Below are 27,583 nucleotides of genomic sequence, written 5' to 3'. Positions count from 1 at the left end.
AGTAGTAGTTCATCTGGGGAAGGGGTGGTACAGCAAACCATGCACGACTTATGCAATGTGATTGGGATCAAGAAGGCACACTCACCATACTCTCTCTCCCAGCACCCTCCCAGCCCACGTAGACCTCCACAGACCGCTCCTTTGCCACTCTTGGGGCTATTGGTGATTCATTTGGATGAAATAGTGCACACGAGTGTGATGGCACAAAGGGCTCAGGGGCTCAAGGCTGAGATGCCCGCCCCCCGCAATCACTGCGTCTCAGAGGGGGATATTTGTGCAAAGATAGTTAAAAATAGTGCCAAATAGTGCCAAGGCTCAGGTTCCCGGCCCCAGTCATTGCAGCCTTTGTATTCAGTTAGTGAAAAGAGCACCCTCTGCTCAGACAATATGGCATGCACAAGCTATTATCAGAAAGCGGCCGTTCACTGGCGGCTGCTACCAAGCTTACTCACTTCAAGCTCCACTAGTGAGCCTGACTAGCAGATCCATATGTACATCACCATCACACTGCCCCGGAGCCTGGTATACCGTGGGCCAAGAAGGGTCGGTCACGGTCCACGGTACAACAGCTCTCCTCTTGGCTGCAGCTCCAATCCTTGCCTGCCCTCTGAGATCAGAGGAAAGCACCTCTGAACGTGAGCGAACATATCAAGCCGCACTGCACTGCTCTGAGAGAGGCCGCTTCCGACAACAATCGCCCCACAATCTACTCTGGTTGTTAGCCAGTTTCATTGTACCTACGGTTTTGATCCATCCTGCTTCCCTTCAGTGCTCCCTTCCACCACCCGATTTCCTGCAGTGGATTCTCTTATCTCTAACATTCAAGAGGGACACCTGCACGCATTCGGATCAAGAAGTACGCTGATAAAAGAGGGCTAAGGCGCCCATATGTCATGCAGGTGATAAGGTGTGGCTGGCTTCTCGTTTTCACCCTGGACACTTGATTCCCTCTAAACGGTCTCCCAGGTATTTTGGCTCCTTTTCTGTACTGGCTAGCAGGGGTCCGGTTGCTTACAAACTGCTCTTACCTTCTTCTTGGTCTCAAAGCCACCCTGTCTTTCATGTATTCCAATTGAAGCCCCATGAACCAGATTGCTTCCAGATGGATGGGTACATTAAACCTCCCCCTGTTGGCAGCACATACAGACCCAAATATGAGGTCGCAGGGATTTGCAAGGCCCTCTTCATTATCTCATTGTTTGGAAGGGCTCTGGACCCTTATACCGTACTTGGGGACCTTCAGTCCATCCATGTGCCACATCTTGTGAGCTCATTTCATCATGTGCATCCTTGGAAGCCTGGTCCCAGCCCATTGGCAATGCTTGCCATGGGCTTCAATTGGGCTGGAACAGCGGGATTCCAACAAGGTACCTCTTACGTGTGGGTCCACCTGATCACAAGGACGTCATTGGTTAAAGCTTCCACAGATCCAGAGACCGACGCATCATCTATAGTTTGGTGCTTTTCGTGAGTAATCGCTCCTATTTACCCAGTGTGTGGTGTGAATGCCGGAAGAATGCCCACTAGCGACTCTTTATTCTGTCGACTGCTATGCCCTTCTATAGAACTACCAGCTTCTGTGACAGTCCTTCAATTCCTCATGCTTCCCGACCCTTATCCTCTACTCTGAGATCTCATCAGCGCTGCTGCCAGAGGGTGTAAAGCAATGCGCTTGGATTCTGCTTACATATCATCAGACGCTGCAGTGATCCAAATCTTTCGGACTACTACAGGGATCCACCACAGAGTTTTCTTCGTCAGAGGGTTCCCCTGCAGCCATTTGCTCATTGTAGCAAATTGTCTTTTCAGTGTTCATAGAGTTGCAGTGGGGAGGGAGGGTTCTTTAATTTTCACCCAACTGAATTAACGCCAACCATCAGGTTGGTCTGATCAAAGCACACAGCTATTACATAGGGTCAGAAGCTAAGCCAGCCATGAGTAAAAGGTGTAGATGGTTATCATAAATTGTAGCCCCATACAAAAGGTGCTTGTCAGAATGCGGAAGGGATGGTAAATTATATTCCTATTGAGGTTCCTGTTGCCTAAGGGGGAGTCATCTCCATAAGAAACTCGCTTACCCTGTCCCTTAGGGGATGTTAAGTGGTCCCACCTCTAGTCCCAAAGGGGGGTGGCTCTCTCTTGGGGTGAGGTCACGATCTCTCTGGATGCCTCACATGAGGAATATGAATTGAATGTTTACTGGGTGAATGGAGGGTGTATGTGTAGTAGTGGTCTGAGGAGGAAAGTAATAGTGGTGTGAGGGTGAGAGTAGTAAGGACGGGAGAAGGAGAATAGTAGTCATGGGTAAAGGAGTGTAGCAGTCCTGGGCGGAGGAGTGTAGTAGTGATGGAAGGAGGAAAGTAGCAGTGAAGCAAGGAGAATAGTAGTGGGAGGAAAGGTTTTCAGTAAAGTGGAGCAGAAGTCGTAACATCAATGCTGGAGGCAAGGGTAGGAGGAGTGAAAAACATCTGAGGGGCTACTAGAAGGATGGAGCAGGTTCTGGATTCACTGACACCAGTTAATGAGAGGAAAATAAAGGGTATGCGTATATCAGTCTGGTCTACCAAAAAATTGTCTGGCCATCCCTTAGCGAGTTTAATTTTGGGTGAAAGTGGAGTCATGAAGGAGTCTACCAGGGTGAATCCACACCTTGCAAAGAGATCCTGCACCACCTTAGAGACTCTTCCAACCGCCCAAGAGCATCTGCCTCTGAATTCTCTTCTTGTGGAATGTCTGCCTATGAGTTTTTTGCTGAAGGGCCCATTCCCGCAATTCCACTGTCAGAGTGGCAAGTCGCAGGGACCTGATCCCACCCCACTTGTTCAAATATACCATAAGAGTAGTGCTGTCTGTCAAGGCCTGTACGCAAGAAGGCATTCAGGCCATTGGCTATGGCTGAGGTTCCAGAACACTGATGTGATCCATCCTTTGCTTTGACTTGCACAAATCGTCTACCCAGAGGTATTCCAAACCGGCTCTACACCCAACCAGGGATGAGTCGCTGGTTACGGTCTGTGAGCGAAGTGGATGTGAATACTCAATGACCCCCGCACCTCCATCTCGAGGTTTGGTCAATCATTCCACCATATAAGGATAGAAATACAGCAGTCAAAAAATAGTCCATAGGCGCCCCTCTGCGAGAACGAACACAGCCCATTGACCTGTTTTTGGGAAGGTACCCACTCGAGAGTCAGCAGCCACACTTTAGCTCACTGTACCTTTCACAGATGGGAAATACCCATTTGCATATCAGTCTTTGTCCCGCCCACATGGGCAGTCCACACTGAAATGCTATGGCAATTCCCTTCTGAACACGAGTACCAAAAGCAACCCCATACACGTGTTTCAGCCTTGTTGGTGCCTCCAAAGGTTTTGTGGCAGACCAGCATTTCGGCAAAGCCGAGGTTCTCCATAAGGTACACGAGCACTCCAAACTGTCACACAGGATTGTGGAAGGAGCGAAAGGACATCAAATGTTGGCCACTATGTTCAAGGCCTCCTGTGATGCAGGGGATGCTTGGACCTTCATGCCTCTCTACAGTGGCACCTCTTGTTTTCTAGTTCAGACCCATTTGCCCTGAGAGTAGTGGTCGGCTCCAACTAGGATGTCCCTTCCTCTGACAGGTACCCTTCCCTCCACATTTTTCACTATCACCTCTGGTGTTTACAGACCTGTGGCTGTCAGGCAGTAGAGGTGTCTCATGGGTTCCTGCCTGCCTGAACTCTTGGTGTAGAATGACCCAGCCTCAACTGCCATCCGAAGAAAGATTTCCAGCTGATCATGTAGTCCCCAGACAGGCAGGAGTATTTTCAGTATATCATCTGTGAGAAATTGCCCTGGCCTCATTGTTTTCCCCATCTGCGAGGAGGGTCATTCTCAGATTATTGCAGGGACTCCTTTACACCCAGAGTTGCTGATTCTGGCACCAGCGCCTCTTCTGCTGCAGATGCAGTCAACATTGCAGCAATGGCCACTGCTTGCATCAACCCTTCCCATGCACCCCCACCCCTCGGACATGGGTCACATGGGAGACCTGGGATGAGCAAGAGAAGAAATTGCCCACCTAAAGCAAGGGCCTTTCACAAGTGGATCATGGGATTGCTCACCATCCCCCACACCAGACAGCCCTCCGATTGAGACGGTCATACTGGCAGGGGTGCTGTCAGCTCACACAAAAAACAAAATCGGGTGTGCCACTTGTGACAATTCATGGGATCTTGTCACTGGAGCCCTTCCCTGTGTGGCTTGGGAGGTGAGCCCATTGTGCAACAATCCCAGTAGGGGTGGCAGAATGCAGGATCTCAGAGAGAGAGACCCCCCTCATGGGGACAAGGACTCCCGTTCCGTGATGGAACTCCTATACCCCTCACCTTTGAGTGCAATCTTCAAAGTCTTCCAAGAACCAACCTGAGAAGACTGCTGTCTGTTATTGTAATACTCCCACCTTTGCTTATATAAAACATGACAATACCAATACAAGGGGGAACACACAAAGTGATCATGAGTCATCTCTCAAAAGTACTGAGAAGAGGAAGATCTAAGGAGTGATGCAAACTACTCCTTTTCCAAGAATCGACAGTACTGAGAAGAGGTTGTCACAAGGAAGCATGAAGAACGTCTCACTGATACAAAAGGGGAACTCTGGCACTCCACTGGGGGAGGAACGAAGCTACAGACTATAAAAAGCAAGAAGGGACTTACTGAGAAGGGAATCTGGTGTGAAGCCAGTCAACCCTGGAGGTTCAAACCTGGGAATGAGGAAGTGAGGAGAAGACGGTGGTCCTCGGTCATGAGGAGGTTGTGAAGGCTCGGAAGAACTCGCAGTCATAGAGCGGAGAACCGACCTAGGCAGAAGTTGTAACCAGGCTAACTGTGGTGTGACCTCAAGGAGGTGGACCATGCAGTCCTTCAACTACGCAGCCCCCGAAAAGTCTAGTAAGCAGGGAGCAGAGACCAACACCCCAGGGAAGAGCCATTGAAGTGCCCCATGAGAAAGAAGGTAATGGGAGTCACGGGAGACCCAGTAGAGGTTTGGCCAATACTGAAGAATACTTTGAAAATAATCTCTCGTCAGAGTAATTACTGAGAAGGTATGAAAGGTGAAGAACGCCTCGGTGGTAATTTCCCTCGTACAGTAACAGTGTTAAAAACATCACAAGTGAAGAGTACATCAGTAGTGATCTCCCTCATCATAGTAACAGTGATAAAGACATCAGAAAGGAAGATTGCTTCTTGGGAGGAATCTCCCACGTCACAATAATCACAAGAGAGACATTGAGAACCAAGGAAGTTACAAAAGTGGTTTCTTTAACAACAGTGCTGTTGGGAATAGTGGAAAAAGCAAAGGACACTTTGGGAGTGATCTCCCTTGTGTAATTGATCAAGGAGAATACCAGGGAAACCTGGGACTGTACGTTGTATTGAAAATGAAGAACTGTTGTCCAATTGGTCAAGCCAAGGAAAAGCCCTGGGGGGGGGGGCTACAAGGACTCTTGAAGGCCGTCACCAGAGACTATCCGAAAACAGCCTTTAAATCGAATGCATTTGATCAGGAGAAGGGGGTCAGTCTCCTGGTCTCACCTTTTGTTGAATCAGAAGCTAGTTCATAAGATTATTAGAAAACAGCCCAAAGGCTAAACCAGCTGAACCAGGAAAAGGGAGTAATTCTTCTGGTGACCTTTTGTTTACTGAGTATCTTTGGTTAGTGGTAGGGTCAGGGTAGGATAGGTTTTTTGGACAGAGGACGGACACTTTAGTTGACAATCACCCTGACGACAAGCACTAGTCAGAATTCAGTTACGTAAGGCAAACCAGTTGTAGGGAGAGAAAGGTAATTTTCCTTTTTGCTAAATACAAATCTTGAGTTGAAATACTACCCCTTTGTCCGATTTCTTCTGACTTACTACGCGCTCCAGAAGGATGCCATGGCAGAGGCTCAGTGGATTGTGCATGAACAGGCCGCAAAACCAGCTTCACCCAGCAACCGAACCCAAAGCACAGCCAGAGGAAGCCGTAGCACACTACGAACTAAAAAAAATAAAAGGCGGAAAAGGAGCAGGCTGAATCTAAACTCATACTGTGTGGTGCAGAGAAAAACTGATGGGACCAGGATAGGCGATTGTATACGTGACCAATCAAATTTGATGGACTCCTCTAAAAGAATGGCGACGGAAGTGGGGCGGGACAAAGGAGTACTAACATACCAACATTTACCCGAAGATGCAACAATACAATTCATAATTTTCCTGTCCTGGCTATTCAAGATTTTAATAGACAACTACATCAATTTTTTCATAATAAAGTACAAATCAAAAGCATGCCAACATGATCGAGAGAGGATTTATTTTTACAAATGTTATGCATTATTACATAAAGCCAAATCCCTGCATTATTATAAACCAAAAGGAATAGCTAGGAAACTGTACCAGGTTGCTTTGATTGTGCAGCTGTCATTTAACATCTATGCATGCCTAATGGCAGAGGTGATCATGATACAACAGCCTCAGTTTCAAATGTAAGTCGATAACGTGCAGATCCACCCAAGCCTAAAAAGTCATTTGAATCAGCAGTGCAGAATCATAGAGAATAAACGTAAATCCTGGTGTCATGCTACACCATCATGAAGATCATACTATATTCTCAACAGGTTCTGAGAGCTGTACCTATATATATGGATAAAGTAAGGTATAGGAGCCTAGTGGCAACCTATTATGCTCTCATTGGATAGCATTTACAGTCACAAGTACCTGTTTCCATCCACAGTTGGCAACTCCTGCTCCTTGAGGCTAGCTACAGTGTCAAAAAACCGATCAGAACAATTGGTCAGAGTAACTATGGGTGTTGGCCAACAGACAGATGGAGGGACAGACACCTTGAAGTGCTTTAATGACCACAGGCTCGCAGCGCTATATAAGCATATTTAAAATGCATAGCAAAAAGCAGATTATTATCACCAAGTCAAATTTAAGTGGAACAAGTGCAAACAGAACAACATCATGGTACAAGGCTCCCCATCTCTGGGACCCCCTGGTAATAGCCCTACACAGCTTGCCCATCTTCAATAGAGCCTTGTAAACAGATCTCTTCATGCAGCTTCTTTTCCATGATCGGACATAAGTGGTCAACCCTTCCATCTCCCAACTTCCACATTCCCATCAAAGAGTGACTGGGGTTCTTTCCTTTTTACCCAACCTTGGTCATGATCAAGGTGATACCACCAAAGTCTGAGGCCAGCAAGTATGCCACAAGACCTATGCAGTGATCTAACCACCCCCCCTTTAGCATCCCAGAAATGCAAAGCGGCTACGAAAGGCAACATACATGGTGCATAATGAAACAAACCACCAAGTAGGTCCAGATGGAGTCATTGTAACTGCAATGTCTTCAAACAGCTGACCCTTTTTCTAACCCAAAAAGGGAAATGTACGCTTTAGTGTCTACCTGATGGAGTTCACTGCAGATTGGACCTGGAATTTTTGGGTTACAAGTGAAAAAACCTCCAGTCTAAAAGTCTTAAATACAACATGCATAATGCCCCTTTTGTTTGAAATACAACCATTTTTTTTAAATAAACATTCGTATTGCTAGACTTAGTAGTAAAAAGAATGATGAAATGTAACTTAATTATGGTTCTTAGCCAGTGAGAACAGACCGGCAAGAAAAAAAGAATGATCACTGTAAACACTGAAACAGCAGTTTTTGGTTTATTTAGTCAGCGAAACCTGACTAGGAGTAGACATACCTGCAGATTTGCATCACTGGGCCCTTCATTCTCATCAGACATCAAGTTGTCTGAATCGTGATCGCCTTCTTGCTGAAGGATTGAGAAAAAAAAGAAAACTTAGCCAAGTCAAATGTAAAGGACTTCTCATTTGAGGTTTCATGCGATAAAAAAAACTCATCAGTTTTTGTTTTTTCTATACCGGATATGTGCAGATTATTTTGTTCACAATTTGTCAGATCCCTTCTCCCGATTTGTTGGTATGTCACACAAAATGAATCCACCTGACTTACTGGAGTTAGCCTGTCTTCTCGGGTCAGAATGGCTATATTCCTACATGATACCACGTGGATGCCATTCCTGATCAAGTGGTGACCAGCACACCAGTGGAGTGTGAAATGTCTTCACAAAGATGCAAAGTCCAACATAGATATTTGCATCGGACTGTGTAAAAGCATAGGCGCAGAGGCATCATTTTTGCACTTTCAGAAAAAGAAAAAAAACAGACGTTAAAGAGAAAGGCGTTAATGCAAGCTAGTAGATCCTTTGGCATATTGTTTTTCTCTTGATCCAGGCATCTCTAACCCAGAATTAGACCACTTTCTTTTCATTTTGCCCATTTCTTTCTGGGCTAGCGTATAAACAGGATTCTCGAGATGGGGGAATTCTAACAAAAAGGTGGGAATAAACGCTAAGGACATTAAAAGGAGCTTGTTGAAACAGATGGAGACAGCAGAGAATAAAGCAGCACACATAAGAAGGTAGCTGGTGACAGGAAAAAACAAGAAACACTAATTGGCAAGTAAGTCCACCCCAGTAACAAAGAGCATTAGCCCAGCAGTCCAGAGCCAATAACTGCTGACCCAGATGCTCTGTGTGCATGAGAACTTCACTGGCCTCATAGTTGAGCCCAGGAGCAGAACACCTGAAGGAAGACCAAGCCTACAACAGACTCTCACAGGAAAACGGGAGATTGCTCTTGGTGGGGAGCCAGAATTATGATGGGCCTAGAAAACTACCCACAGCAGTTGGGGGAAGTAATCAGACAATCCAGCGGGAAGTAAACAACCATCCAGGAGGTTTGGTCTTTGGTATCAAACCTCAAAAGGGTTTAAGGACCTATGCATGAAAGTTGGAAATGACTGGCGATGGGGATATTAAATCCCAGGAAAGGAGATAAAGAAGACCCGGAATCTGGATATTAACCTAATTTCACGTTTTGCCCAGTGTCCCTTTTTGAACAGTCCTTGCACCTACCTTAGGACAGCGACCCTACCAGAGACTAGCCTTGTGCTGAGAACTTACCCTGAAATCATTTTTCTTGACCCTTTCTGTGTTTTCAGAAACATGCCACACTTTGGGTTCTTCCGTGCTTTGCTCCTATCCCTGTGTCCAGCAGAATTACCTTTTTGAAATAATCTCAGCCTCTCGGGCTCGGTTGATCTCCTTCGCCATAACATGGCTCAAAACATCTTCTATAAAGCACTGTTAAGCTGTACAATGTTTAAGCTATAGATTGATACAGAGATCATACAAAACAAATGGTGTCAAACTAAATTGCAGCAAAACTGGTGAATATCCTAAACAACTAAATACCAGCAGGAACAGTTTCAAAGCAAGAGATTACAAAATGGTGTGTTATGTTAAGATTATTTGTGAAGTGCTGTCTGGTAGATTGGCTTTATGGAGTGGATAAAGAAGACAGAAATTGCACCCAACTAGGAGAAAAGGGGGACATGCAAGCCCTAGATTTAAGTGTAAATCTTCATGCTGTCACTTTGTCGAAGGGATACCCCATGGTCGTAGATGAATATAAAAGGACGAACTGCTAACTGCAACCAATATAACGGATATTGCACCAATATTTTTCAATCCCTACAAAACAAGAGGAAAACAGGAATACTGCACAAGACTCTTACTTACACCACAGAGATCGAATATCTACATTTTATTTTACTAACATTTGCCAGACCTCTTTTTTGATTCAGACATGAGTCAACATATTGAACAAAACAGCCATCAATTACAAATGGTAACCTACATTCAGTAACACCATTACGTTTTACGTCCATTTCCATGGGGCTTCCATGACAGTGGTGAATGTAAGTTTCTCCAACAAGTCTGAATGGTAGAGGATTCTCAATCATGCTGTAAGTGATTTCAATCTAGCACTCCAACTAAGTCAATGCTTAGTATGGGATGCCCAATGGAAACCCTTATTTATATATTTTTATGTCAAAAGTTCTTTTAATTCTGGATGATATACGCTTATATAATGCCCCTCTCTTTGAATTCCCCCGGTCTTACTGAACCAAGAAATAGGTTTGTTTTGCAAGTTAAAAGATTTATTTGAAGAATTGAACTATATATATATATACACACTTTTATAAATATGTATAATATCTGAATATCACACTTATGTATATGAACAATAACTGAATATCACACTTATGAATATGAACAGTGATCAGCAATGGGTGATATTACAATATCAACAATCTCTGTAATCAATTGGGCGTAGGAATAGGAAGAATAATGTAGCAGAGAATAACTTTGTGTGGGTTCAGGGAATGCAGTGATATGAAAGAATGCAACACAGAAATAAACTTGATATGAATTAACCAAAGACAATGTGATCACTCTTTCCCTCTGTTACTACTCACTCCCCCCAATATGAAATATGAAGATATGGAATGTGGGCACACAGGTTTCAGGAATAACCAATCAACAATTGCCGTTTCAATCCCGATTCCACCCAGCAAGCTTAGAGAGAACAGGAATGATTTTAAAACAGGTCAATTGCTTTTAGATGTGGTTTGAATTGAATGGGAAAAATGCTAAAATGATTTTAATTCGCTAAATGAGATTCAGAACTAGTGAGAGTTCCTTTGGATTGGTTCAGGTCAACACTAGCAATGATTGTAGAATGATTAGCAGATGGAAAACGAAATTCAGAAGTTGAAAGCAAGAAATAGCTGTTTTTATATGGAATGAAATTGAGCCAAATGCAAATTCGCTGCAATTTTTCCACGTGCGAGAAACGCGATTACGGAAACACTATAAGGAATTGGAATGTCGTTTTGGGTTTGTTTGAAATTTCGTTCCTAGCACGTATGGTTCAAAAGTTGCAGAGGTTTTATTAGAGGTCGATTTTTCTCAAAAGGAGTCAAGATTTCTAATGAAATTGCGCTTTGAATTACAAACAGAATGGCTTACACTAACAATTATCACAGGATTAGATGGATGAGAAAGGATTCAGAATGGACAAAAGATTCTACAATGCAGTCTGGATATGTTGGAATGGGTTGGATGGATTACTTTAAACTAAGAGGACTATGGACAGTTCTACGCTAAATACTCACAACTCTGATTTAAAATGGACCCGTCAAAGGTTTGGACTGGACGTCGCGCACCACCGGACAGGTCTCAGGTGCTTGGTTCTGCTCTCAGCACTCAGGTCTCTGCGCGGCCTCTTGGACTGGATTTGACGGGTTCTGGGTGGCAGCTCTGCTGGACTGATCTGGATATTGGGTTCTAGCAAAGGTTGTTGGCCAGAAGCAGCAAACAGCTCAGCCAGGCTTTTGAATCAGTTAGGTTAGGCACCGTGGAAGTTTAGGGGTTAAATCGGGTTTGCACGATTTTTAAAGACCTGCTGAAAAGGGTTCAGCTTTTTGGATTGGCCTTTCGGTTTCAGAGTTCTGGAGTCTGGATCTAGTTTCTAGAGTCTGGATCTTCCTGCAGGGTGCTTCGCCAGTGGATCAGTTGATGAGTGAAAGTCTGTGTTTTGCCTGTCCTCAGCAGTCCCTATTTATCCATTTTCCAAAGGGGTGGGAAGGCTGATTATACGATGCCCAACCCTCTAAGGATCTGATAGGACAGAGAATTCCCTGTCCCCTGATCTGAGAAAGGAACATGATGTGTCAGAGTGATGCTGCCATTTACAATATAGGGAAGAACCTCCCCTTTGCTTTTACCCAGAAAATCTATTTTTCCCAAAAAACATATTTTAATACGCACAACTTGTTAATAATACATATACACATCACAGATTGCCTAAGGTACGTTTCTGTCAAAATCTTATCTTCCTACGAGTTTTGGTTCATAAATGACAATTTTTCACGCTTTTGGTTGGTTACACTTTTTCGGATCTGTACGATTTTTTACACATACATGCACATACCCTCTGGGCATATTCCTGTCATTTTTCATGTTCCTAGCATTATCACAATAGCTACAATATTAAACATTTCGTGGTTCAGTCTCTGAATGCCGCACAGATTCCAGATTTGTTTTAAACTGCGAGTGAATTTTTAATTTGAATAATCTCCAAGTTTCATATTTTTGTCAGTTTGGTACAATATTTTATAAGTCTTTTCCTTAAACTTATATTTAGTCCAGTTTCAAATCCACATTTTCAGTCTGGCCCGCCTTCAAAGCTTGGCTGAGTCAGAGAGTCACATGGCTTGTCTTCCTGCCAGGGCAGTTGATGTCAGTCACACCTGAATTAGCATTTCCATTTAGTTCAAGGACTCCATTGTCTCTTTCCCAGAGCCACATGCCAGAGTGCCCCTCCCATTTCCTTTCACACTTGCCTGTCAGATACTCAACAGAGCACAGAAGAAAATATTCCTTTATTTAGGGAGGAGGTGTGGAATGTGTTTGAAGCTCAGTGTGGGAAAACTCTTGGAAGTTTAGCTGAATCAGGTTACCTTATAGTCCATTTTAACATTGTTCCTTGTGCAAAATTACAGTTACAAATTTAAAATAAGCAAACATATCTTCAATTTCAGTCTTTTTCAACATGAAAATCAATGTGTGGCACCCTATATCACATTTGATGGAAATCCCTTCTTCTATTCAGTTTTTGAGACACAAGTTTCTCCTGTCAGATTTAGAAATCGCCAGCGTCTGGCAGAGGTGAGTAACGGTATTGCACCCATTTTTGACAGATTTCTTTCCAGCAACCATCTTCAAAAGTGGACTTTGTTCAGATAACGTATACTTCTGCTGACATTATATTTATGTGGATTCTTGAAGTAGAATGATGTTCAACACCCAACAGGAGGTTGGATCTTTTGGGTGGTTTGTGAGCCATGATTTTTGCAAATTTGACAACCGAGAAAAAACGGATTTTCACACAGCTCTGTGTTTCTTTTGCAATCAGCCTTGCTTTGTGGGCAGCCAAGTGATGGGTTTTGGCAGTGGTCTCCTGTGTTACCACCGACACCGGCAAAAGTGGATGGTGGCCTATTTTTCAGATTTTTACTGCACATTTCTGGGTGATTTTTAGCGAGCAGCATGCCTTCCGGCGGCCATTTCTGATGTTTCTGCAGCCAGCAATGCACAGCAATGTTGCAGGGCCTGCACTAGTGGGTTGAAACATCCCACAATGCTAACCTCTGAACTGTCAATCAACTGCCACACTACATAAGTGGTCTTCAGCATAATCTGCCTGTGTGGCATAACGCATAATGGCAACAAAATCAGACCTCTGAAGGAGCACACAATAGAACACTTCAGATCAAAAATAATGACATGAGCTCCCCCCCATTTACTTTGCGATGAATTCAGGGAATGCGTTCCTTCTCTCCAGGGTTTTGGGGGGGCACACCCTTTGGGACTAGGGCGCTTTACACCAAGTAAGGGGACAGGACACGTGGGATCCTACTGGGAGTGACTGCCCCCTGGTGAACAAGGAATTCCTAGAAGGGGATTTCATTAAATTTTCCCTCACAAGAAATATCCCATGTATTTGCTGTCTCTATGGGGATTAACCATTGCAATTGTATGTATGGCCTTGTAGGCATGGCTGGTGTTGTTTCTGACCTGCTTATCAGACCCTTACGGTGAGAAACACAGGACCTATGGATACTCCAATGTTGTTTCAGCTGGAAACAAATTTGCTGCAGGTGCAATGCCACGGGAGAGGAAAGGGAAGAGTATGTCCTGCGGAGCGAACTACCAAAGGGGAGTGCATTCTCAAAGGCAGAGTTGGGAAGCAGCCCGACGGACCAGACATCTGACGTGGCATGTCCGAGCAGTGGGGGGAACACTGCTCTCTCCGGGAAGGTCTGGAGTCAAGCAGGCTTGACTAAGGGGCTGGAGAAACACCACCCATGCCAGACACTGGTGACTGGTACCCACAGCCATAGCACTGATAAACCAGCAAACGGCAGTCCGTCAACAAAGTCGATGTGACGAACCGGTGCAAGGAATACAGCAAGAGACTGTACCGTGCCACCCGAACAGAGAAGGTACGTGGTTGTACACTGGAGCAGGACGGGGAGCAGAGAGATACGGCAATACCGCATGGCGTGGTGGAAGATCCAAGAGCCAGAGGGAGAGCCAAACAGCCCCAGGAAGGGGAGAGAAGCACTGACACCCATGGTCAGGTGAACATACCCCATGGCTGGATGTAATACCAGAGAACCCGAGAGATGGTGAGAGCCTATCCTGATCTGGATATTGGGTTCTAGCAAAGGTTGTTGGCCAGAAGCAGCAAACAGCTCAGCCAGGCTTTTGAATCAGTTAGGTTAGGCACCGTGGAAGTTTAGGGGTTAAATCGGGTTTGCACGATTTTTAAAGACCTGCTGAAAAGGGTTCAGCTTTTTGGATTGGCCTTTCGGTTTCAGAGTTCTGGAGTCTGGATCTAGTTTCTAGAGTCTGGATCTTCCTGCAGGGTGCTTCGCCAGTGGATCAGTTGATGAGTGAAAGTCTGTGTTTTGCCTGTCCTCAGCAGTCCCTATTTATCCATTTTCCAAAGGGGTGGGAAGGCTGATTATACGATGCCCAACCCTCTAAGGATCTGATAGGACAGAGAATTCCCTGTCCCCTGATCTGAGAAAGGAACATGATGTGTCAGAGTGATGCTGCCATTTACAATATAGGGAAGAACCTCCCCTTTGCTTTTACCCAGAAAATCTATTTTTCCCAAAAAACATATTTTAATACGCACAACTTGTTAATAATACATATACACATCACAGATTGCCTAAGGTACGTTTCTGTCAAAATCTTATCTTCCTACGAGTTTTGGTTCATAAATGACAATTTTTCACGCTTTTGGTTGGTTACACTTTTTCGGATCTGTACGATTTTTTACACATACATGCACATACCCTCTGGGCATATTCCTGTCATTTTTCATGTTCCTAGCATTATCACAATAGCTACAATATTAAACATTTCGTGGTTCAGTCTCTGAATGCCGCACAGATTCCAGATTTGTTTTAAACTGCGAGTGAATTTTTAATTTGAATAATCTCCAAGTTTCATATTTTTGTCAGTTTGGTACAATATTTTATAAGTCTTTTCCTTAAACTTATATTTAGTCCAGTTTCAAATCCACATTTTCAGTCTGGCCCGCCTTCAAAGCTTGGCTGAGTCAGAGAGTCACATGGCTTGTCTTCCTGCCAGGGCAGTTGATGTCAGTCACACCTGAATTAGCATTTCCATTTAGTTCAAGGACTCCATTGTCTCTTTCCCAGAGCCACATGCCAGAGTGCCCCTCCCATTTCCTTTCACACTTGCCTGTCAGATACTCAACAGAGCACAGAAGAAAATATTCCTTTATTTAGGGAGGAGGTGTGGAATGTGTTTGAAGCTCAGTGTGGGAAAACTCTTGGAAGTTTAGCTGAATCAGGTTACCTTATAGTCCATTTTAACATTGTTCCTTGTGCAAAATTACAGTTACAAATTTAAAATAAGCAAACATATCTTCAATTTCAGTCTTTTTCAACATGAAAATCAATGTGTGGCACCCTATATCACATTTGATGGAAATCCCTTCTTCTATTCAGTTTTTGAGACACAAGTTTCTCCTGTCAGATTTAGAAATCGCCAGCGTCTGGCAGAGGTGAGTAACGGTATTGCACCCATTTTTGACAGATTTCTTTCCAGCAACCATCTTCAAAAGTGGACTTTGTTCAGATAACGTATACTTCTGCTGACATTATATTTATGTGGATTCTTGAAGTAGAATGATGTTCAACACCCAACAGGAGGTTGGATCTTTTGGGTGGTTTGTGAGCCATGATTTTTGCAAATTTGACAACCGAGAAAAAACGGATTTTCACACAGCTCTGTGTTTCTTTTGCAATCAGCCTTGCTTTGTGGGCAGCCAAGTGATGGGTTTTGGCAGTGGTCTCCTGTGTTACCACCGACACCGGCAAAAGTGGATGGTGGCCTATTTTTCAGATTTTTACTGCACATTTCTGGGTGATTTTTAGCGAGCAGCATGCCTTCCGGCGGCCATTTCTGATGTTTCTGCAGCCAGCAATGCACAGCAATGTTGCAGGGCCTGCACTAGTGGGTTGAAACATCCCACAATGCTAACCTCTGAACTGTCAATCAACTGCCACACTACATAAGTGGTCTTCAGCATAATCTGCCTGTGTGGCATAACGCATAATGGCAACAAAATCAGACCTCTGAAGGAGCACACAATAGAACACTTCAGATCAAAAATAATGACATGAGCTCCCCCCCATTTACTTTGCGATGAATTCAGGGAATGCGTTCCTTCTCTCCAGGGTTTTGGGGGGGGCACACCCTTTGGGACTAGGGCGCTTTACACCAAGTAAGGGGACAGGACACGTGGGATCCTACTGGGAGTGACTGCCCCCTGGTGAACAAGGAATTCCTAGAAGGGGATTTCATTAAATTTTCCCTCACAAGAAATATCCCATGTATTTGCTGTCTCTATGGGGATTAACCATTGCAATTGTATGTATGGCCTTGTAGGCATGGCTGGTGTTGTTTCTGACCTGCTTATCAGACCCTTACGGTGAGAAACACAGGACCTATGGATACTCCAATGTTGTTTCAGCTGGAAACAAATTTGCTGCAGGTGCAATGCCACGGGAGAGGAAAGGGAAGAGTATGTCCTGCGGAGCGAACTACCAAAGGGGAGTGCATTCTCAAAGGCAGAGTTGGGAAGCAGCCCGACGGACCAGACATCTGACGTGGCATGTCCGAGCAGTGGGGGGAACACTGCTCTCTCCGGGAAGGTCTGGAGTCAAGCAGGCTTGACTAAGGGGCTGGAGAAACACCACCCATGCCAGACACTGGTGACTGGTACCCACAGCCATAGCACTGATAAACCAGCAAACGGCAGTCCGTCAACAAAGTCGATGTGATGAACCGGTGCAAGGAATACAGCAAGAGACTGTACCGTGCCACCCGAACAGAGAAGGTACGTGGTTGTACACTGGAGCAGGACGGGGAGCAGAGAGATACGGCAATACCGCATGGCGTGGTGGAAGATCCAAGAGCCAGAGGGAGAGCCAAACAGCCCCAGGAAGGGGAGAGAAGCACTGACACCCATGGTCAGGTGAACATACCCCATGGCTGGATGTAATACCAGAGAACCCGAGAGATGGTGAGAGCCTAACAAACCCCAGAAGAGGAATAAAGTACCGACACACATGGTCTGGTGAAGATAGCCCATGACAGGGTGCAATACCAGAGCACCCTACAGAAGGGGAAAGCCCAACAGTCCCAAGAAGGGGAAAGAAAACCATGCACCTTTGGTCGGGGGCAGAAACCCTAAGGTGGGGTAGAAAGAAAAAAAGTGCTCGGAAGGGTGAAAGCCCACCAACCCCCAGATGGGGAACAGACATAGTCCTACACGGCAGACAGAGTGCCTGTTATACACAAGGGTGTGGAGAGAATAAGACATCAAGCCAGAGTGAGAAAGGCAAAACTCCAGAATGGAGAAGAAAATACATGATGCCAAAGTCGTTGAAGAGGAACCACAGTCAAAGACACATTAATCACGACCTAATTGATATAATAAAGGATAGTTGTGCCTTAAAACGAGGAATGATTAAAAGACATGTTTTTGGAACTTTGAACTAGGTGCAAGGCATGCAAACACCCAGAGAGACAGTTGGGTGGTGGTCAGAAGCCAGCCTTCATTACAAGACATTAAGGATGGAATCCTTTTGAGACCCGTCATGGTCAGATATAGGTTTATCCTTTTTAGAAGTGGTAGGATCAGCACTTAGGTTAGACTAGGCTTTTGGGACAGAGGACCGAGTTCGGTCTTGTAAGAATTACAGACGAGCACCACTTATCCTTTTTAGATAGGATCAAGTTCCATCTTGGGGATAGGGACAGAATACGCCTGTTTCATCTTACTTTAATAAACCTCCATTGTTAAAATGATCTCTTGTCTGCCGCCAGAGTCTGATTCACCACAGCTTTCACTGGCCAAATAAAACCTGAATGAAAAAAGACAATTTAAGATTCCTGGGAATTTAACATGCTGCCCAATGTGCCAGAGGGGGATATCAAACACTGACTCAGAAAACAAGAAGCGATCTTTAACAACAAGCTTCTTGTGCATTAGAAGTATAAGTAACCAGAGCTTTATTTGTTCCACAATTGTCAGGTTGGTGCCTCACTTTTCCTTTTTGTCCTGTTACAAATGGGTAGTGCCCTTCTTAACATGGGGTCCGCAAGGTGCCAAGCGAACTTCCCAAGATGGCCACCGCTTACTTCCGGTTCGCGGTGCGCAGTGACCGCGGCATAAAGCAACATCAACAGCACAAGAGGCTGTAAGGCTTTGCGTTGCAACTTCTCTACCCATTGCCATGACCCTAGTGTCGTCCCTTTCATGATCCTCGTTCCCGACTCCTACTGTTACTCCTGGTCTTCTCTCGCTCTCAAGTAATCCCTTGTTCTGCTCCTGTGTTGGATCTTCCCTTTCCTTAACTGCCTCCTGTATCTTCTGCTTGCAATCCTGCCTTGCTCCAACCTTATCATCAGTTCTAAGTGGGATTCATTCTGTGCTGCTAAACACCCTGAATGCCCTGAGGTTAGGGCCCCTTTGCCTTCCTGTGTCCTAAGGGCCCAGGGGGGATTCCCAACAGGACAGGCCCTACCTCTTCCCTGAGAGAAAACCCCAGAAACCTCAGGTAAGGCGCAAACCTGATAGCAATTATAGATTTGTATTTATTGTATTTTATATAGCGCTTTAAGCCAACGCGCTTTACATGAAACAGGAAATACATTACAAGCAAGTTAATACAAATCATGAATCAAGTAACTGAGAACAATATATGGAACAATTTATCAAGATCATTAGAATAAACATGTGTAGGAAAGGACAACAGTTGTCAGGAAACAGAGAACTGTCAGGTAGGAGATTGGAGTAGGTGGGATTTTAAAGGAGGTGCGGAAAGAGGAGTATGAGGTGATGGAGCGGATTGGGAGAGGGATATAGTTCCAGTGGAGTGGAGCAAGAAGCTGGAAGGAACGGAAGCTGGAAGGTGCACATGGTGCAGGTGGAACAGTGAGTAGGAAGTGATCAGCTGAACAAAGTAAGCGAGAGGGGGAGTAGAATGAGAGGAGAGAGGAAAGGTAGGGTGGGGCAAGACCATAGAGAGATTTGAAGACTAGACAGAGGAAGTTGAATTTGAGTTGACAATGAAATGAGATCCAGCCCAGTAAGGAGAGTGAACAAGAAATAGAATCGTAAAGAGAGAGAAGACATGGAGAAAACGGATGGCAGAATGGTAGATGGATTTATGGGGAGCTAGATGTGAGGAAGGGAGGCCGAAGAGGAGAGGTGAGCAGTAAAAAAGTCGAGAGAAGATTAAAGTGGATATTAGGAGTTTAGTGGCGTGAAAGGTAAGGATCGGATTTTTCGAATGTTGTAAAGATGGATGTGACAAGCACGGGAGTTAAGAGAGATATGGTGAGTAAAGGAGAGGTTAGAGTCAAAGTGGAGGCCAAGATTACGGGCAAAGGCGGAGAGGGGGAGCTGGGAAGGGGGAAAGAGAATAGAGGGAGGGAGGAGGGAGGGCCTTGGCAGGAAAGAATAAGACTTCAGTTTTGTCAGTGCTCAAGGTAAGAAAGTGGGAGGACATCCAGTATTTGATAGCAGTGAGGCAGGATGAGAGTTTAAGATGGATGTTGGGAGTGAAGGAAGAGAAAGAGAGGAAGAGTTGGGTGTCGTCAGCGTAGAAGTGGTGAGAAACACCAAAGGAAGGGATAATTGGAGCTAGAAGGGAGGTATACAGTGAGTTGAGAAAAGGGCCGAGCACAGAACCTTGGGGGACACCGTAGTCGAGGGAGCAGGTGGGAGAGGTGCGGCCAATCCAGGAGACTGCAAAGGTGCGATTGGATGAGTAGGAGGAGAACCAGTTGAGGACAGAGCCTCTGAGTCCAAAGGAGGAGAGAGTGTCAAAAAGTAGAGGGTGATTAACAGTGTCAAATGCAGCCGAGAGGTCAAGAAGAATGAGAATAGAAGATTGTTTAGAGTAGCGGGCAGTGAGGAGGGTGTCTAAGGGCTGCTGTGCGCTCTATAAATGCTAATAAATAAATAAAGAACAGAGGTGAGAGCGAATTCAGTGGAATGGTTGGGGCGAAACCCAAATTGAGTAGTAGGGAGGAGAGAGCGGTTGGAGACGAAGGCTGAGAGTTTTGAGTAGACAAGGCGTTCAAGGAGTTTAGATTGGAAGGGTAAGAGAGATGGGACGAAAGTTGGAAACCAAGAGTTTAGCAGAGGGCTTTTTCAGGATTGGGATGATGGTTGCGTGCTTGAAGGCAGAAGGAAACGTAGCAGTAGCAAGACAAATGTTGAAAAGGGATGTAAGGTAAGATATAAGGAGAGGGTAAACTTTGGGGATGAGAGGTGTTTGAAGGGGGTCAGAGGGAGCAGCTGCTGGGTGAGTTTTAGACAGGAGGGAAACCTCAGAGTGAAAGACTGGTGCGAAGTTAGACATGGTGGTTGATGGGGTAGTGGGAGATGGAGAAGGTGGAGAGTAAGAGGGAAACGTAAAATGTCTTGGCATAAAGTGAGTACCTTGGATGAGAAGAAGTTTGCAAAGCCAGTGGGTGAAAGAGGAGCAGCAATAGTGATCGGAGGTAGAAGGATAGAGAAGGCGAGTCAAGGTTTGAAAGATTCGGCGAGGGTGGGAAGATTGAGAGTGTAGGAGGTCTGAGAAGGAGGATCGTTTAGCAGAGTTGATGCAATTGTCATAGAGGGTGTGGTAGGAGAAGTAGGTGGATTGATTGGCTGGGGATCGGTGTTTAAGCCAGCGTCTTTCAAGGTGTCGGAGGAGGCGGCGGCGCATGCAAGAAAGATGTGGAGAGATCCTGCCTTGGGAAGGTTTGCGGGAGGGGGTGAGAGGGTATAATTGGTCAAAACTGGAGGAGAGGGAGGAGGATTGAATGGATGAGGCCTAGTTTGCAGAGAGAGAAGAGAAGCAAGAGGGGGGAGGGAGGAGGCGCAGGCATCGTAGAAATGAGAGGGATTAAAGTTACGGAGGTCGTGTCGGGGGAAGAGATTGAGGGTGAGGGAGGAGGGGGAAGGAGAAGGAGGGGGAGTGAGGGAGACAGAGAGTACAGAGTGGTCAGGTAGATAGTTAGGGAGGATCGATACAGAGGAGGCTTAGAAGGAAGAGACAAAGATAAGGTCAAAAGCGGAGCCGGAAGAGTGAGTGGGTTTGGTAGGGAGAGGGGTAAGAAGGTAAGAGTCAAGTATGGATAGGAGGGGAGAGGTTAAGTGAGTGGTGGAGAGATGGAGGTTAAAGTCGCCAAGTAAGATTAGGGGTGTGGGACAGGGGGAGATGTGGCCAAGGAGGTGGTCAATGTCATTATAGAAGGATCCAAGAGGGCCAGGTGGACGGTAAATGATGAGAAAGGATATGGCGTGCAGGGAGGTGAAGATTTTATACATATAATCGAAGGAAGGGAAAACTGGAAGAGGTGTAGGACAGGGAGTCGATGGGCACTTGGGGTGAAAAAGGAGACCAATGCCGCCTCCACAACCAGTGGAGCAGGGGATATGGGCAAAGGAAGAGGAGGAAGAAGTGAGAGATGCCGGAACAGTTGAGTTTTAGGGGGGGATCCAAGTTTCTGTAATGCAGAGGAAGTGAAGGTTTAGACGTAGAAACAGGTCCAGAACAGCAGCATTCTTGTTACAGAGTGATCTTGCATTCCATAAGGCGATGTCAATGAAGTTGGAGGCATCAACAATATGGGCATAGATGAGGTTGTGGTATTGAATTGGGGTAGTTGGGCCAAGTGGGGGTGACTGATAGTTAAGTGTGGAGATGGTCATAATGATAAGGCAGAGAGTTTTGAGGGAGGGCCAGCTAGTAGAGTGGGGTGTGGAAAGGGAGAGTGGAGGGAGCTGTTAGTTGATATTACACGTGCCTGATAATACTATAGGAGCAAAGTGGCTGTGGCCGGCTATGTCGTAGTTGGGTGGTTCAGTGCTATCAGTGGGTGAGAGCGAGCTAGCTGAGCAGGAGGTTTTCACTGGGTTAGCGGGGGAAGGTATAGTAAGCTGTGGGTGCCAGTGAGATGGTAATGGCTGTTAGTTATCTTGGTTGGAGGCCTCTGGGTGTGTGACTATAAGATGGTAATGGCTCCGTGCACTCAGTGGGTGAAAACGTAGTGGCTGTGCAGGAGGTTTACACAGGGCTGGCGGGGGAGGTATCGTAGGCTGTAGGTGGTAGTGAGATGGTAATGGCTGTGTTCTCTTGGCTGGTGGCCACTGGATGTGTGACGACTAGATGGTAATGGCTCTGTGCACTCATTGGGTGAGAGTGTAGTGGGAGTGCAGGAGGTTTGCGCTGGGTTAGTGGGGGTGAGGGGAGGACAGTAAGCTGTGGGTGCTAGTGAGAAGGTAATGGCTGGTTGTTTTCTTTGTAGGAGACTTTTGGTAGTGATTGATGTACAGGAGGATATAGATTGGGAAGGGGTAGGGGGGGTCTTGGCGGTATGTAGGTGTTGGCGATGGGCTACAGATCTTAGCTGTCCGTGCCAGTGATTTGAGGGTGTAGTTATATTAGTCGAGCTGGGGAGGCAGTGGGGGGGGGGGGGGGGAGATGTAGCAAGCCGTGGATGTTGGTTGAGAGGGTCTCAGCATGCGAGGTCCATATCTGGTGTTGGATGGGCGGTAGTCCTTACCGGTGGCAATGGTGTAAAACTGCCGTATAGGAGGATACAGTCAAGGAAGCGTGCAAGGGGAAGGGCACAGTGAACAGTGTGCGCAGGCAAGAGGACAGTGAAAAGAAGTTGACTATGGGGTACAATTACCATACAGGATGACTGCGTCAGTGGAGCATGTAGGGGGAAGGGCACATAATAGATAATTTCAAAATGAGATTTAATATAGATTTTCAAAATGGGTTTCACTGTTTTTTTACTGAACAATGTTTCCTACACAATATTGATTAAAGCCTGCATGTTTTTCTTCTTAATAACTGCAGGACTAAAACATGTCGTTATGCACCAATATACATATTTCATATATGTATTTTATAAGTGACTACCCAGTCATTATTTTGCACATTTATTATAAGCAGAAACTTCAAAGTGACATTTTCCGTGAGAGAGCTCTTATAATTATGTTCTAGATACATTTTCATACTTTAATATTTCCAGATGGTATCCATTATTGCAGAATGAATTAGAGGTTCTTGGAGTTTATAATTCTTATACCCAACGCTTCATATACATTTTTTTTTAATTGAATTTTATTTGTTTTTTTTAACAGAATCAGACATTCAATAACATGAATATGTCCAGGGGAGAACCCCTCTTAATAACTCTGATACCGTTAATTGACCCTTACCTCTTAAAACCCCCTCTCTTTCTCTTCCCCTTTAGGAACAGTTCTCATTGGGTCCAATTCTTGAAAACAACATCAAATATAGCAGCGTCCGAGTGGTTTCTGGGGTATGAATTAAAACGTATTGTCCTTCAGCTTGTCCGCTGCTCGCCCTATTCTTTAATCGGGTCAGGCCAGGCCCCGTATCCCACAGCCTCCCATCCTTCCCACCTCATCTAAAGTTATTGCAAAACTATTGCCACTCCATTTCTACCGCACCCCTATCTCCATGAATTGCTGCTGTGATCTTTTCCATCAAATATACATCCCTTGATGTACTGTCCCCCTCTTTCAGCGTGGGGAGGGCCTCCCTTTTCCAGTATCTAGCTCAATTTGCCCAGGCTGCCAGGAGAAGGAAATGTGCCAACGGTGGCAGAGCATACCACTCGTCTCCCCTTTTTTCCAAACCAAACAGTAACGGCATGGGACCCAGTTCGAACACTTCCCCTGCCCCCCCCCCAACCTCTGCCTTCTTAATCCACTCGAGGACCTCAGACCAGAACACCTTCACCCTTGGGCAATCACACCAAATATGCCAATAGTCTGCGGTATTACCACATCCATGCCAACATTGGGGGTTCACTGTGGGAAACATCTTGGATAGCCGCATCGGGTCATACTGCCATCGATGCAATAGTTTCACGCCATGTAGCTTGTATTGGCGGGAAATCGATGTTTTGACGGCTCTCTGACACTTCTGTTGCTAGAGACGTTCATCTAACTCTGAACCCAGGTCCCGTTCCCCATCTGTGGCACAGCCCATGCACTGCCTCCCCCTTAGATTCTAGTAAAGCCCCATAGAGGTGGGATAAGGCCCTTCATCTCCCTATGTCCGTCCAGGACTCTCTACTGATTTCTCCGCAGTGAAAATCCCATTTACCCTAAGGCAGAGGAACACTGAAAGTTTACCAATATCCATGGCCATTTCCAGTTCTTGAATGCTCATAAACTTCCCTTTCTTTCACAGTTGTCCCACTCTAGAGACCCCACCTTCAAACCATGCCTGGTACCTTGAAACCTCTGGTATAGCATCCGAAACCTGGGATGCCCATATATGACTCATCGGTGAGGGCCACGTGGTGATCCCTCCGTTCTTTCTGGCCATGTTCAACACTTCCCAATGGACCCTCAGGAAAGGGTGCTCGCGGTTTTTCCTCGTGAGCCTCCCCCCTCGTACCCAGAGCCATTCCCCCACTGTTGCCGGGAGCATATGCTGGGTTTCCAGAAATACCCATCGTCTCTCAGGGTCTTCCCTCTGGTGTGGAACCACTGCCCTAAGCTGTGCTGCTCTGTAATATAGCATGACGTCCGGGCGCCCCACACCCCCTCGATCCTTTGGCAGCATTAGAGTCTCGTACCCCACCATGGGTTTCTGATTCTGCCACAGGAACCGCAGGATCTGTGACTTGGCCTCCCTTACGTGTGCCTCCGGAGCCCGGACTGGCATCATTTGGAAAAGGTACCACACCCTTGGGAGGAGATTCATTTTTATTGCGTTTAGTTCCCCCATCCATGGCAGCTGTCCCCTACACCATGCTGTCATTTCTGCCAATAGTTTATCAAACAGGGCGGGGGTAGTTTGCCTCGCCCAGGTCCTCCCCTGGCCTAACAATATTAACCCGCAGGTACTCGATACTATCCATCTGCACCTGAAGCCCCAGTGGTTAAAGTATCCCGATCTGTACGGGATCTCCCACGGTGATCGGGAAGATCACCGATTTATCTTTATTAACTTTAAACCACGAGAACTCCCCATATTCCTCAATTATTGTTAATGCTGCGGAGACTGAACTGGCGGGATTCTCCAGGTGTAACACATCGTCCGCGTAGAGTCCCAGTTTAAATTCCCTCGTGCCCGGCCTAATGCCCTCCACCAACAGGGTCCCTCTTAGCTGCCCCGCTAGCACCTCCATCATTAGTGCAAATCGGAGGTGTGAAAGGGTACCACCCTGCCTAGTCCCCCTCTGCAATTTGAATGCCCCGGACAGATGCCCGTTCACCGTCACTCTTGCCAATGGGGCCGCGTAGATCGCTCGAATTCCCTTCATTATTCGATCACCTAACCCAAATTTCTGCAAGACCCCTGTAGAAATCTCCAATTTACCCGATCAAAAGCCTTATTGGCATCAAGAGCTACTAACATTGGGTTCCCTTAACCTCTTGCTGCAGCCTCCATCAAATGCAGTGTCTTACGCATCATATCTGCGCCCTGCCTACCTAGAATGAACCCCACCTGGTCCAAGTGCATCAGTTTGGGCATAAGGCTCTCCAAACGTGTAACCAGTATTCCAGTAAAAATCTTAGCACCCACATTGAGTAGGGAGATGGGGTGGTAGGATTTGCAGGATTCCGGATCCCTACCCTCCTTCGGAATTACTGTGATAAGGGCCTTTCCAAATGATGGTGGGGCCTTCCCTGTGTCCAAGATGTGGTTAAACAGCTTGGCCATGTGGTGTGCCAAGGACCCAGCAAAACTCTTATAAAACCCAGCTGTGCATCTGTCTTCCCCCGGGAGCCTTCCCCAGTTTCAATCCCACTATCGCTTCCAATACTTCTTCCCGAGTGACCATCTCCATTCCTTCCCTATCACTGCCCTGTAAACTCGGGAGGGGCACCTCATCCAAATATCTGTGCAATCCTTATTCAGTCTTCTCCCCCTCTTGCGCGTATAGCTTCTCATAAAAGGCAGCAAATTTCTGGGCTACTTCTCCAGGAAGGGAGTGCAACAATCCCTCTGAATCTCGAACTCCCGATATCAAACTCTCAGCCCATTGGCCCGGTAGTCTGGCTGCAAGTAAAGCGTCCACCTTGTCCCCCTTTTCGTAATACCTTGGTTTCAAAAATTGTAGGCTGGCTATTACCTTCCCAACCTCAGGTCCCATAATTCCTGCCTCTTCCCTCTAGTTCCCAGACAACCCTAACCCCTCCTATCCTTTACCCATCACTGCTTCTAGTTTCCGGATCTCTCCCCTTAGTTTCTCCGCCTGGAGGGTCCCAATTCTCTTTTTAGCTGCTCCCTCCAGAATAATGATGTCGCCTTAGCCGCGTCCCAAGTCATGCCCAGCTCCACCTCCCCGTATCGTTGAGGCTAAACAATTCTTCTATTGCCTCCTGCATTTCTTCAGCAAAGACGGTATCCTTCAACAGGTTATCGTTTTAACACCACAGGGATTCCTGGGGCCTCAGACCCCTGAGTACTATACCCATGATCACCATATCGGGACCCGACCAGCTAACCGGTGAATGTTCAGTAAAGGCAACCCTGCTAACATATTTCCGTTCCAGGAACCAATAATCAATCTGAGTTTGCAATCCATGAACCGGGGAAGAAAATGTATAGCCCCTTTCTGCTGGGTGGCCTTCCCTCCACACATCCATCAGGTCGTGATCAAGCATGTAACCCAGAAGACCCTTTCGCCAGCCTTGATCCCTACAGTGTCTTGCTGTGATCCATGGCCCGATCCGCCCACATATTGAAATCCCCCCCACCCTCCCCAGTAGCAATAAGCCCACTGACTGGTTAAAGGTCTCTCCCATGGCTTCCCACAGAAACTGTATCTATCCTGTGTTAGGGCCATATACCACTGCGATAGTTAGCTGTACCTCATCTAGTAAACCTGCGACCACTAGGGCCGTCCCATCCGCCCTTTTCCAGACCCGGGGGCTCACGAGCCTCGCCCTCCGATGAAGTATGAGGCCCACTCCCTACTTCTTAGTGGGACCCGACGCCCAGAATGTCTGTCCAACCCGTGCCCCCGGGATACGCCTCTCTTCCCCTCCAGTGGAACTGCGTCTCCTGCACCACCAGCAAATTGAGATCTCTGTTCCGCAGTTCCCTCCCCAGTAAAGAACGCTTTGTGGGAGAATTCAATCCCTTGGCATTCAGGGTCCCCATCGTCAGAGCCTCAGCCTGGCCCACCCCTTCACTTCTCACCATATCGACATGTAGGACCTCGTCTCCACCCCTCTCTCAATTGTACTGCAGTTTTCTTTAGCCTCATCTGTTCTGTAAACTCCTTCCCCTCCACCCTCCTCATCTCCCCCACCCTTTCCTCTCCCCCAAACTGAAGTCAGTCTCCACTCAGACACCCACCATTTGATGGGCCACCAGTTACGGGTGCTTGCCCGGCTGTCCACTGTTCAACATACCACCACATCTCCCCGCTTACATCATACTATCAATACACTTTAGCTGTGTACACTTTCATGACTTTGTTGTCCTTGTTTCCTCATG

At 46.3% G+C, this 27,583-nt stretch overlaps 1 protein-coding gene across 4 annotated transcripts in view; it reads right to left on the bottom strand.

The window, feature by feature from the left end:
* The window catches only part of FBXO9 (F-box protein 9), a 1,471,688-nt gene that overhangs the window by 1,301,554 nt on the left and 142,551 nt on the right, over positions 1-27,583 (bottom strand). For 3 of the 4 annotated variants that reach the window (XM_069606124.1, XM_069606121.1, XM_069606125.1), the window contains exon 3: positions 7,743-7,814. The exons of the other annotated variant lie outside the window; for it this stretch is intronic. Coding sequence is in view for 1 of the 3 variants with exons in the window: in XM_069606121.1 (XP_069462222.1) it covers positions 7,743-7,814 (72 nt within the window). In the remaining 2 variants the exon portion in view is untranslated. The remainder of the gene's footprint in view (positions 1-7,742; positions 7,815-27,583) is intronic. 4 annotated transcript variants of the gene reach the window in all.

This window comes from Ambystoma mexicanum, chromosome 4p (genome assembly GCF_040938575.1).
Source record: "Ambystoma mexicanum isolate Mex_15411 chromosome 4p, UKY_AmexF1_1, whole genome shotgun sequence".
NCBI lineage: Eukaryota > Metazoa > Chordata > Amphibia > Caudata > Ambystomatidae > Ambystoma > Ambystoma mexicanum.
The sequence above is the reverse complement of the archived record's forward strand: the minus strand, read 5'-3'. Positions and strand labels throughout refer to the sequence as shown.